The sequence below is a fragment of the Narcine bancroftii genome, chromosome 14, assembly GCF_036971445.1.
Source record: "Narcine bancroftii isolate sNarBan1 chromosome 14, sNarBan1.hap1, whole genome shotgun sequence".
Classification (NCBI taxonomy): Eukaryota; Metazoa; Chordata; class Chondrichthyes; order Torpediniformes; family Narcinidae; genus Narcine; species Narcine bancroftii.
The window spans coordinates 13,719,922-13,733,340 of NC_091482.1; the positions used below are offsets into that span (position 1 = coordinate 13,719,922).

A 13,419-nucleotide genomic window follows, 5' to 3' on the forward strand; every position below is an offset into this window, starting at 1 on the left:
CGGGATTAAGTACTCCAGTTGTACTACAGAAATGGAATAATGATTGTTCTGGTATTTCCTACAGCAAGCAAATTTTTAGCAGATTTCATATAATTCTTTAAATAGATTTTATGTACTCATATACAACACTTGTGATCAGCAACTATTTGCTGTGATATTTCTTCCAGTTGGTGAAGTTAATGGAAAATGAAACCTTGACAGATTTAGTAAGATGGCAATATGATGTTGGCAGTAGCTTATCTAAAAAAACTGGTGCCAATCTCAATAAATCATGATTGATTTTTGTTCCTTCTCCTTCAGTATATGTACTCTTATGTCAAGGGATTCTCTGATGGGCCTTTTGCAGACTTCCTCGTACATCTTTCCCACAGCTCAGACTTTTTCTATCACAAAGAACAAAATTATTTTTGGAGGCAGCAGTATGCAGAACTGTTTATGGAATGTGATGTTGGAAAGGTCAGTAATTAGAGTAAACATTGTCTGAGAGAATGACATATTAACATTTACAGCAAGTGGAATTAATTCCACTTAGTCATGAGTGGGATGAGACATGATGTAAAATTTCCATCTTACAGGCAAACCTGTAAGTGAGCTGCCGAGCAATTAAGAGGTCTGGAAAGTCCACTTTGAGCTAATTTTGACCAGAACCCAAATTATTCCTGACAGCAAAACAGTCCTGTAATGAGATTGATTTCCTTACTGTAAGTGACTGGAACAGTAGGTAGTTAATTTCCAGTAGAAAATTCCTTCATACATTGATCAGAAAACCATTTTCCACCTCTTCCTGGAAAAATGTCATTCCACCCTCAAAAGATCAAAATCTTTGGGAGAGTGAGTCATCGAACATCAAGGTTCTCATTCCTTCCATATCTTCACATCCAGTCCCCCAATACCTTCAAATTAAAAGAATCTAATTCTTGTGTTTAAATCCTTGAATTCTCTCATTCCTCCCTATTACAACATGCTCTAATCGAACAGTCAGGTCTGTGAACATTCATTTCTCTAAATATTCTTGCTGTTTTCTAATATTCCCCTACTTTGATACACCTCCAGCCCAAGCATTCATCTCTCAGCGTCTGTTTTGTAATCTCCTCGTCTTGATATTGGTGGGGACCTGTTCACCCATGGCACTGCAGCAAAGAAAAGGCCTGGTGGAGTTGTAGCATCTCCAGCAATCTATAATCTATAATGGATAAATTAGACCCATCCATTCTTGCTGAAAGTTTACAAGGGACTTTGACAGTAACAAGGTATCAATTATTTCTATGAATAGTCATAGGCTAGATAGTGATACAGCATGGAAACAGGCCCTCCTTCTCCATGCCACCCAAAATGTCCCACTCACACGAGTCCCACTTGATTCCATTTGGCCAAATCCCTCTACTTCTATCCTAAACCTGTATCTATCCATTTTTTTCTTAAATTTTGAAATAGTACTTGCCTCAACCACCTCATTCGGCAGCCTCTGTCTAAACAAAGTACACATCAGGTTCTAGGCAGATAATGCAGCATCCATAGGAAGTAAAGGGTAACTAACATTTTGGGCCTGGGCCAGGTATTCTGATGATACCAGACAAAGGGCCCAGACCTGAAATGTTGGTCATCTTTTATTTCCTATGGATGCTGAGTGACGTATTAAGTTTCTCCAGCATGTTTGTGTAGCATGTTTGTGTATTGCACTCTGAAGACTTTCTTGTTTAACTCCTGTTCTGTCTCTCCCCAGTCATCTTAAACCTATGGTTTCCAATTCCACTTCTCTGGGCAAAAGACTGCATTCACCCAATCATTCCTTTCTTGATTTTATATACCTCCATGAGATCACCCCTCATCCTCTTGTGCTCCAAGGAATAAAGCCCAAGCCTGTTCAACCTCTCCCTATAGCTCTGGCCACCGTCCAGGCAACATTCTCATAAATCTTCTCTGTACCCTCTCCAGCTTGACAACATCCTTCCTGCAGCATGGTGATTTAAACAACACAATACACAAAGGGGCCTCACCACCATCTTATACAACTGCAACATGACCTCCCAATCTACATACTTAATACTCTGACTGATGAAAGCAATGCACTAAATCCTTTTTGACCACTGTACCACCATATCTACCTGTGATGCCATTTTCATCGTACTATGTATCTGTACTCCCAGAATCATCTGCTCTACTACACTCCCCATATGTTTTTGTCTATTTCATGTTAGACTTCCCAAAATGCAACACCTTACATTTCTATGTATTAAATTCCAGCAACCATTCCTCTACCCACCTGCCCAACCAATCAAGGTCCTGCTGCAACCATTGGCAACCATCTTCACTTTCTACAATACCAGACACTTTAATGTCATCTGCAAACTTGCTCAACATATCATGTACATTTTCATCTAAATCATTGATTATAGATTCAAAATTATTCTTATTGCCTTGTAATAAAACAGAAAATATGATATTACACAAAATTTAATTTAGTCTACTGTAAGTCAGACAAAGGTTCACTATCATCAAAAATTGTCCAGCACCCCATACAGTCAGAGAAAGAGAAGCAAAAGAGAGTCCCCCTAGAGTCACTGAATGTCCGTGGTTTCACCTTCAGTGCTCCAAACAAACAGCAGTGGACCCAGCACTGAACCCTATGGCACCCCACTAGTCACAGGCCTCCAGTCTAGAAAAAAAACCTTCCACCATCATCCTCTGCTTTTTTCCTTATAATCCATTCTGTTTTCTCACCTTGGATCCCATACAATCTAACATTTCGGAGCAGGCCACCTTGTGGAACCTCATCAAATAGCTTGCTGAGATCCATATATGCAACATCTACAGCTCTGCCCTTGTCAACCTTCTGAGACACATCTTCAAAAACTGAAAAAGACATAAAACATTACCTCCTACTTACAAAACCATGCTGACCATCCCTAATTAGCCTTTGTCCATCCAAGTGCATCTATAGCTTCTCCCTCAGAATGCTCTTGAGTAACTTGTCAACCTTCTGAGACACATCTTCAAAAACTGAAAAAGACATAAAACATTACCTCCTACTTACAAAACCATGCTGACCATCCCTAATTAACCTTTGTCCATCCAAGTGCATCTATAGCTTCTCCCTCAGAATGCTCTTGAGTAACTTATGAACCACTGATGTTACAGTTATTGGCCTGTTGTCCTCAAGCTTTTCCTTGCAGCCCTTCTTGAATAGAGGCATCTGTCACCGTCCAGTCTTCTGGGTCACCACCTGTAGATAATGACAACTCAAAATTCTTAGCCAGGGCATCTACAATTTTTCTCTCTAGCTTCCCACAGTGTCCTTTTATATATCTGATCAGGCCCAGGGGATATGACTACCTTCATATGCATTGGGACCTTCAACACCTCAACTGTAATACTGAAAGATCTCAAGACACTACCATTGACTTCCCTAATCTTTGCCATTGACTTTCAATACGTTACCATTGACTTCCCCAGTCCTCATGTCTTTCTCCACAGTAAAAATAGAGAAGTACTCATTCAAAATCTTGCCCATCTCTTGTGCTCCACAGAATTTTATGCATGTTTGCGTGTTGATCATGGAATTCAGAGTTAACTACATTGAACTTAAGAAATAGGAGCAGGAGTAAGTCATCCAGTCCATCAAGCCTTTTCTGCCATTCAATTTAATCATGGTTGATCTATTGATAGGCTCATCTCCAGCTACCTATCTTTTTCCCATATCCTTTTTCGCTACCATGTAAAAATCTATCCAACCTTTTCTTAAATATATTTACTGAGTTAGCCTCCACTGCTTGAATTTGCAGCAAATTCCACAGATCACCACCCTCTGGAAAAAGCAGTTCCTCCTAATCTCTGTCCTAAATCTACTACCCAGAATCTTGAGGCTATATCACCTCGTTCTCATCTCCTCAATCAATGGTAACAACTTTCCTACCTCTACCTTTTCTATGCCTTTCATAATTTGTATATTTCTATAAGACACCTTCTCATTCATCTAAATTCCAGCGAGTACAATTCCCAAGGCATCCAATTTTTACTTTGATTACCCCTTTTCCCTGTATATATCTATAAAATAATTTGGGATTGTCATTGATGTTATCTGCCAGAGCTAAGTCTTGACCTCCCAATTTTAGCCCTCATGATTTCCTTTTTTTAGCTTGATCCTCAGTTCATGAAAATCCTCCAGTATAAACTTGATTCCTGCTTGCCCCATTCCTCTTTTTTGCTTTTGACCAAATTTATTTTCGAAAATTTTTGTCAAAATTTGAAGAGAAAAGTTTTAATGTTCTGAGGAGCAATGAATGGAAATTCATGAGCTGAATCTAACAAGGCTGGATTGGTAAATTTGTTCAAATTATGCAATGTAAAATATTTCACAATGTTAAAAATGAAATTAAAAATTTCTTAACATAGATTGGACTTCTGAAAAGGAAGAAGATTCTCTCTTTATTTGAAGATTTCTATGATCAACATTCGGGCACACATAAAACAAAATTACAAAACCCAAAGGAATGTGAGTACAAAACAGAAAGACAAATAAGTGGATTGTAAACAACAAATTACTGACAGGTGGGAGGTTCTGGATGTCTCCTAACAATTACTTTTCAAGATAATAATATTAGAAATAGTGCATAGAATCAGTTTTTTAAATCATCAGATCTGTGTAGTATTAGTGAAATACATGACTGATATCTGGTGATGGAGCAGAAACATTGCTAGTTCCTACAAATAAACATTGATTACAGAATCAAAAATGTAGATGTTAAAATTCACACTATCATGATACTACAGCTAATATTGAATTAAATTAAGACTATAAGGATTGGAATTAGGCCATTTGATCCATCGAGTCAGCTCTGCAATTCCATCATGGCTGATTTACTATTCTTCTCTACACCATTCACCTGCCTTCTCCCCGTCACCCTCGATTCCTTTCCTGATCAAGAACACAACTACCTCTACCTGAAATATCCTCAATGACTTGGGCTCCACAGCCTCTGCGGCAAATTCTGGGTAAAAAAAAAAAATCCTCCTCATCTCTGGTCTAAGAGGATGTTTTTGTATTCTAAGGCTGTGCCCTCTGGTCCCTTATCATCCTTTCCACATTCACTCTCTCCAGGCCTTTCAGTTTTTGATAGGTTTCAATGAGATTCTTCCCTCATTCTTCTAAATTCCAATGAACACTATCCCAGAGCCTTCAAACGTTCTTTATATGAAAACCCTTTTACTCTGAGGATCATCTTTGTAAACCTGCTCTGGACCCTGTCCAATGCCAACACATCCTGCCTTAGATATAGAGCCCAAAACTTCTCACAGTATTCCAAGTGTGGTCTGACCAATGCCTTAAAAAAACTTAAACATCACATTCCTGCTTTTATATTCTATCCCTCTTGAAATGAATGCAAGCACTTAGTTCTAACAATTAATATAATTTTAAACCATCCCCACCCATTATTGGAGATTTTACAGGTACGGGTACCTTTATGAAATTCTGAATGGCTTTACTGCTCTGCTGAATGGTTGTATATTTAATCCAAGGAATTTGTAGCTTCTGAAATCTTAAGATTTAGAACCATAGCACAATTACAGCGCAGAAACAGGCCACTTTAGCCAAATCATTTTTTTTGCCTAATCCCACTGACCTGCACCCAGTCCATAGCCCTCCATATCTCTTCTGTCCATGTACTCGTTCAAATTCTTCTTAAAAGTTAAAATTGAGCATTCACCACTTCAGTTGGCATCTTATTCCACAGACCCACCACTCTCTGTATGAAGAAGTTCCCCCTCATGTTCCCCCTAAACGTTTCCCATTTTGGTTTTTACCCATGTCCTCTGGTTTGTATCTCACCTAGCTTCAGTAGAAAAAGCCTATCTACATTTACTCAGTCTATCCCCTCATAATTTTAAATACCTCTACCAAATCTCCCTTCATTCTTCTATGTTCCAAGGAATGAAGTCCTAACCTGTTTAACCTTTCTATGTAACTCAGTTCCTGAAGTCTGGGTAACATCCTAGTAAATCTTCTCTGCATTCTTTCTATCTTATTGAAATCTTTCCATCTTATTGATATCTTTCCTGTAGTTAGGTAACAAAACTGCACACAATTCTCCAAATATGACCTCATCAATGTCTTGTACAACTTTACTATAACATCCCAACTCCTATAATCAATACTTTGATTATGAAGGTCAACATGCCAAAAGCTCTGTTTAAACCCCTATCTACTTGTGATGCCACTTTCAAAGATTTATGTATCTGTATTCCCAGTTCCCTCTGTTCAAACACACTCTTCATTGCCCTACTATTTACCATGCAAGTCCTTTCTTGGTATGTCCTTCCAAAATGCAATACCTCACACCTGTCTGCATTAAATTCCATCTGCCATTTTTCAGCCCATTTTTAAAGCTGGGTCATATCCCTCTGCAAGCTTTGAAAACCTTCTTTGCTGTCCAAAATGCTTCCAATCTTAGTGGCAACTGAAAACTTGCTGATCCAATTTACCACATTATCATCCAGATCATTGATATAGATGACAAACAACAATGGTTCCAGCACTTATCTCTGAGGTACACCACTAGTCACAGGCCTCCAGTCTGAGAAGCAATCACCCACCACTACTCCCTGGCTTCTCCCATTCAGCCATTGTCTCTTTTTTAAATATTTTATTCAAGATCAACACATATATAACAAATAACAAAAATCATATCACATTGTTACAGAGTTATTGATAAAATACATTTTGATATAAAATACAATGCTGGGACCATTGTTGTTTGTCATCTATATCAATGATCTGGATGATAATGTGGTAAATTGGATCAGCAGGTTTTCAACACTTGCAGAGGGCTATGACCCAGCTTTAGGTGACCCCAAAACCTAGCAGCAATAGATATTCACCAAGACAAATAAACCACAAGGGCTTTGACCAGGCTGAATCAAGCACATACAACCAGTCTTCCACATGGGGTTTTCCACCAGCATACCAGCTGGTCTTGTTCCAGTCCCTGTGTGTTGCTGGCTGTAATACTGTAGAAGTGATTTCTCTCTCTCTCTCTCAGAGAAAGCCTGTTTGACTCTCTCTGCTTGCAAAACCACATGACCCTCTTAGAACAGCTCCAGACAATCTGCGGCTCCAACAAGATCTTTCATCTGTTGCCTTTTGTAAACAACAATCCTTTAGTGAAGTCTCTTGAAGTCTCTTGGGCATATCAAAAGATATGGAGATAATATGTCTAGCATTAGCAGAGCTCCAGTATTTCAAATAATATCTGTTTAAAAGTGTTTTTATGTAACCTACTCTAACAAACTTTTCCTAATTTATCTCCCAAAAACATCTATATACTCTGTCACACTCTCCCTAATCAGTTTCTTGCAAAACAAATAATTGTATATTTGATCTCTCAGAACACCTTCCAATAATCTACCTACTGCCATCAGGCTCACCAGCCTGTAATTTCCAGGGTTACTTTTGGCACCGTTTTTAAACAACAAAATAACATGAGCAACCCCCCCCAATCCTGTCACTACACACATGGCTAAGGGCATTTTAAATATTTCTGCCAGAGTCCCTGCAATATATACACTAGCCTCCCTCAAAGAATATCTTGTCAGGCCCTGGGGATTAATCCACCCTTATTTGCTTTGAAACAACAAGCACTTCAGGAGGAGTCACGTGATGGAGTAGTGGCCGGACGGTGAACTCCAGCCCTCTCCAGAAAAGTCGGGAAAAACGAGAGAAAATACAAAGGCACAGAAATACAAGTTAAAGAAAAGTGAATATAAAGGTGGAAAGAAGATGGAGACAAAAGGAGAAAAATCAAAATCAACGGAAAGAAGAGAGGAAGAGAAGACAACGGAGGAAAAAGGTGAAGGCCTTACCTGTCCGAAGAGGCCCGCTGTGGAGAGAAGACCCCACTACCTCAGGTCGGTAGAAAGAGAACTACAACAATGGCTCACAGAGCCGAGTAAAAGTGCGCAACCGCGCATGCGCGACTCCTCGCGCATGCGCGATGCGCATACAAAAAAACACACCGACGGGAGGGGGGACCAGCTGGGGAGTCGATCTCCACAGCCGGCAACGACAGCTGCAGAACACCTGCAGCAAGAAGACACCACAGAAGACAATGGAAACAAGAAAGAAGAGGAGGAAAGGGCAGCAAAGAAACAACAGATGGTCAACCTAGAGGAAGAAGAAGAGGAAGAGGAAGAGTACAGAGAAATAGAAGAAGAAAAGATAGGCAAGGTAAAGGAGGTACTTGCTCTTGTGAGAGGATACATGGAGTCATTTAAAGAATGGCAAACACAGGAATTCAATGATTTAAGAAGAAGAATAAACAACACAGAAAAGAAAATAAATAAAATGGATATGACCTTAACAGAAATGGGGAAAAAAATGGACAAGATGGAAGAACGGGCAATAGCAGCAGAAATGGAGGTAGAAGACTTAAAAAAGAAATTGGAGGAATCTAATAAAAAAACTAAAGAGACACAAGAATTACTAGCCCAAAAAATAGATATAATGGAAAATTATAACAGAAGAAATAACATAAAGATAGTGGGCCTTAAGGAAGATGTAGAAGGCAAGAATATGAGGGAGTTTATAAAAGAATGGATCCCTAAGGCCCTAGGATGTCCAGAACTACAGCAAGAAATGGAAATAGAAAGGGCACATAGAGCATTGGCCCCTAAACCACAACCACAACAAAAACCAAGATCTATTGTAGTAAAATTCCTAAGATATACTACAAGAGAAAAGGTGCTGGAGAAGACAATGGAAAAAGTAAGAGAGGGCAACAAACCACTGGAGTATAAAGGGCAAAAAATCTTCATTTATCCAGATATAAGCTTTGAACTCCTAAAGAAGAGAAAAGAGTTCAATGCAGCAAAAGCGATTTTATGGAAGAAAGGATATAAATTTACACTGAAGCATCCTGCGGTATTGAAAATATTTATTCCAGGACAACAAAACAGACTATTCTCGGATCCAGAAGAAGCACGAAAATTTGCAGAACAATTACAAAAATAGACTGAGGGATGAAGACGGGTAATGAGAGCAAAAATTATCACGATTGATATGTATGTGGGTAAAGACAAAAATAGACTGAGGGATGAAGACGGGTAAGGAGGGTAAAAATGACCACGATTGATATGTATGCGGGTAAAGAGGTATAAGAGTGAATAGAGACAACGGGCATATGTGAAAGTATCTGTAATTAGAGGAAAACATAGAAAGTATAGACAAGAATTAATAAGGGAAGGTAATGGAATAGAGAGAATAAGGAGGGAACTAAAAGAGTGACCTTTGTGACATATAAAAAACGAAATCTTTTCTGGGGGGGGCTGGGTGGGGGGAAAAGAGCGGTCACTGCAAAATCAGTTGACGCTTGCGAGTGGATTCGCAAATCCAAATGGAGAGGGGAGATGTGGTTGTCCGACAAGGGATAAAGGGCAACTCAGGAGGGGAAGGGGAGATTGGGGATAAAGAAGATAGAAATAGGAGAATAAGGAAAATGTTGGATGTTGTAGGAATGTTGTCTGGTAAAGAGTTGAAAATAAGAAAACAGAAATGGAAAAGGAGGAAAGGTAATGATGGAAAAACGGAAAGAGAAGATAAACAAAATATAAAATGGCTACGCTGAACTATATGACTCTAAATATTAATGGAATACATAACCAAATTAAAAGGAAGAAACTACTAAATTTACTGAAAAAGGAAAAAATAGATATAGCATTTGTCCAAGAAACACATTTAACTGAATTGGAGCACAAGAAATTAAAGAGAGATTGGGTAGGACATGTAACAGCAGCATCGTATAATTCAAAAGCAAGAGGAGTGGCTATATTAATTAACAAAAATGTGCCATTTAAAATAGAAGAGGAAATAATAGATCCAGCAGGGAGATATGTTATGATAAAATGTCAGATATATTCAGAGCTTTGGAATCTACTTAATATATATTCACCTAACGAAGAAGATCAAAAGTTTATGCAAGATATCTTTTTGAAGGTAGCTAATACGCAAGGGAACATACTAATAGGAGGGGATTTCAATCTGAATTTGGATCCAAATATGGATAAAACGGGGAAAAAAATTAACAGGAAGAACAAAGTAACCAAATTTATAATTAAATCAATGCAAGAAATGAAACTTGTGGACATATGGAGGAAACAAAACCCAAAAGAAAAGGAATACTCATACTACTCGACTAGACATAAAACATACTCAAGGATAGACCTATTCCTGTTATCAGCCCACATACAAGGGAGAGTTAGGAAAACGGAATATAAAGCTAGACTATTATCGGACCACTCACCCCTGTTATTGGCAATAGAGCTAGAAGACATCCCTCCAAGAATGTATAGATGGAGATTAAACCCCATGCTACTTAAAAGACAGGATTTTAGAGAATTTATTGAAAAACAATTAAAAATGTACTTTGAAGTAAATACGGAATCAGTGGAAGATAAGTTTATACTATGGGACGCAATGAAAGCATTCATTAGAGGGCAAATAATAAGTTATGCAACCAAGATGAAGAAGGACTATAATCAGGAAACAGAGCAGTTGGAAAGGGAAATAATAAACATAGAAAAAAAATTAGCAATAAAGGAAGATACAACCAAAAGAAGAGAATTGGCGGATAAAAAAATAAAATATGAAACATTACAAACATATAAGGTGGAGAAGAATATAATGAAGACAAAACAGAAATATTATGAACTAGGGGAAAAAACACACAAAATCCTAGCATGGCAGCTTAAGACAGAGCAAACTAAGAAAACGGTATTGGCAACAAGGAAAAAAGACAAACAAATTACATATAATCCAAAAGAAATTAAGGAAAACTTCAGAGAATTCTATGAACAATTATACCGAACCGAAAACGAAGGGAAAGAAGGGAAAATAGATGAATTTTTGACTAAAATTGAACTACCAAAACTACAAATAGAGGAACAAAATAAATTAACAGAACCATTTGGAACAGTAGAAATACAAGAGATAATAAAAAATTTACCAAATAATAAGACACCAGGAGAGGATGGACTCCCAATAGAATTCTACAAAACATTTAAAGACCTAATAATACCGCCCCTCCTGGATGTAATCAACCAGATTGATGAGACACAAAACTTACCAGATTCATGTAAAACAGCAATAATTACAGTGATACTAAAACAAGGGAAAGATCCACTCTCACCAGCGTCATATAGACCAATATCTTTGCTAAACACAGATTATAAGATAATAGCTAAACTATTAGCGAACAGATTAGCAGAACAGGTACCGAAAATGGTAAATTTAGACCAAACTGGATTTATCAAAAAAAGACGCACAACAGACAATATTTGTAAATTTATTAACTTAATTCATGCAGTAGAAGGAAATAAAGCACCGGCAGTAGCAGTTGCTTTAGACGCAGAGAAGGCCTTCGACAGAGTAGAATGGAATTACTTGTTCAAAGTATTGCAAAAATTCAGTTTACCGGAGAAGTATATTAATTGGATTAAAGCATTATATAAGGGACCGTTAGCGAAAGTGACAGTAAATGGACATGTATCAAAGCAATTTAACTTAAGCAGGTCAACGCGGCAGGGATGCCCACTATCACCATTATTGTTTGCGCTAGCTATAGAACCACTAGCAGAATCGATAAGAAGAGATAATAATATAAAAGGAATAAAAATAAAAGACAGGGAATATAAAATCAGTCTGTTTGCGGATGATGTGATAGTGTACTTAACAGAACCAGAACTATCAATAAAAGAACTATATAAGAAATTGAAGGAATATGGAGAAGTGTCGGGATACAAGATAAACGTAAATAAAAGTGAAGCAATGCCTATGAATAACGCGGATTTCTCAAAATTTAAGGAGGAATCCCCATTCAGATGGCAAACGCAGGCAATAAGATACCTAGGTGTGCAAATAAACAAAAATCTAGGCCAATTATATAAACTCAATTACAATCCACTAATGAAAAAACTACAGGACGATTTAGAGCATTGGAAAGAGCTACCACTAACACTGATAGGAAGGATAAACTGTATTAAAATGAACATTTTTCCAAGGATACTATACTTATTTCAGGCATTGCCAATACAACTGACAGAAAAATTCTTCAAAGAGTTAAAGAAAATAATAAGGAGATTTTTATGGAGAGGGGGGAAACCGAGGATAGCACTAGACAAATTAACAGAATGGTATAAACAAGGAGGCTTACAATTGCCAAACTTCAAAAATTATTATAGAGCCGCACAATTAAGGTACCTATCAGATTTTTATCAAACAAGGGAAAAACCAGACTGGACGAGACTAGAATTAGATAAAATAGGGGAAAAGATACCTGAACACATATTATATAAATGGGATGAAAAATTGGTACAACATAGAACTTCTCCAGTATTACACCATCTCCTCAATATATGGAAGAAGATACATGTAGAAAGAAATAAAATAAATTACCAAATACCAAAACTAATATTGACGCAAAATAAGCTACTCCCTTTCACAATAGACAACCTTGCCTTTAGAAAATGGGAAAAAAAAGGGATTAAAAGAATAGAAAATTGTTTTTCAGGAAGTAGATTCTTATCCTTTGAACAAATGAGAGATAAGTACAATATAACGGGAGATACAGCGCTGGCATATTACCAACTGAGATCCTACTTGAAAGATAAATTAGGAAGCAACTTGAGTTTACCAGAGGGAAGTAACCTTGAATATGTGATTACAGATACAATGTTAATCAAAAGATTTATAAAAAATATGTATATTAAACTGCAAGAAAAGGAAAATGAGGAAACAAATGGTAAAACTAAACAAAAATGGGAACAAGATTTAAATATAAAGATAAAAAAGGAAACATGGGAGAAGTTATGCTCTGGAACGATGAGAAATACAATAAATACGAGGCTGCGTATGATACAATATAATTGGTTACACAGACTATACATTACACCGCAAAAGTTAAATAAATGGGACCCAACAGTATCTGATAGATGTTTTCGATGTAAAAAAGAAAGGGGAACAACAATTCATGCAATCTGGACATGTGAGAGAGTAGAAAAATTTTGGGATGATCTCAATCAGATATTAAATAAAATAACAGAAAACAATATACCAAAGAATCCAGAGATCTTTCTCCTAAGTAACATAAAAAATAAAGAATTTGGAATTGACTTGGAGGATGCACAAAAAAGATTTGTTAAGATAGCCCTAGCTGTAGCAAAAAAATGTATTATGTCAACCTGGAAATTGGAAGATAATTTGAAAATACAACAATGGTATATAGAAATGAATAAATGTATTCCATTAGAAAAAATAACATATAGTTTAAGAAATAATATTGAAATATTCGAACAAGTATGGGAGCCTTACATTAAATACAATAGCGAAAACCTACCGGGAACAAACATTACCTAAGTTGATGGAAGGAGAAG

The 13,419-nt window shown here is 37.2% G+C and overlaps 1 protein-coding gene across 5 annotated transcripts in view; it reads left to right on the top strand.

Moving 5' to 3' along the window:
• The window catches only part of LOC138749241 (EF-hand calcium-binding domain-containing protein 5-like), a 128,939-nt gene that overhangs the window by 61,408 nt on the left and 54,112 nt on the right, over window positions 1–13,419 (top strand). For all 5 annotated transcript variants that reach the window (XM_069910364.1, XM_069910367.1, XM_069910366.1 and 2 more), the window contains exons 6-7: window positions 301–456; window positions 4,393–4,492. In XM_069910364.1, coding sequence (XP_069766465.1) covers window positions 301–456; window positions 4,393–4,492 — 256 coding nt within the window. The remainder of the gene's footprint in view (window positions 1–300; window positions 457–4,392; window positions 4,493–13,419) is intronic.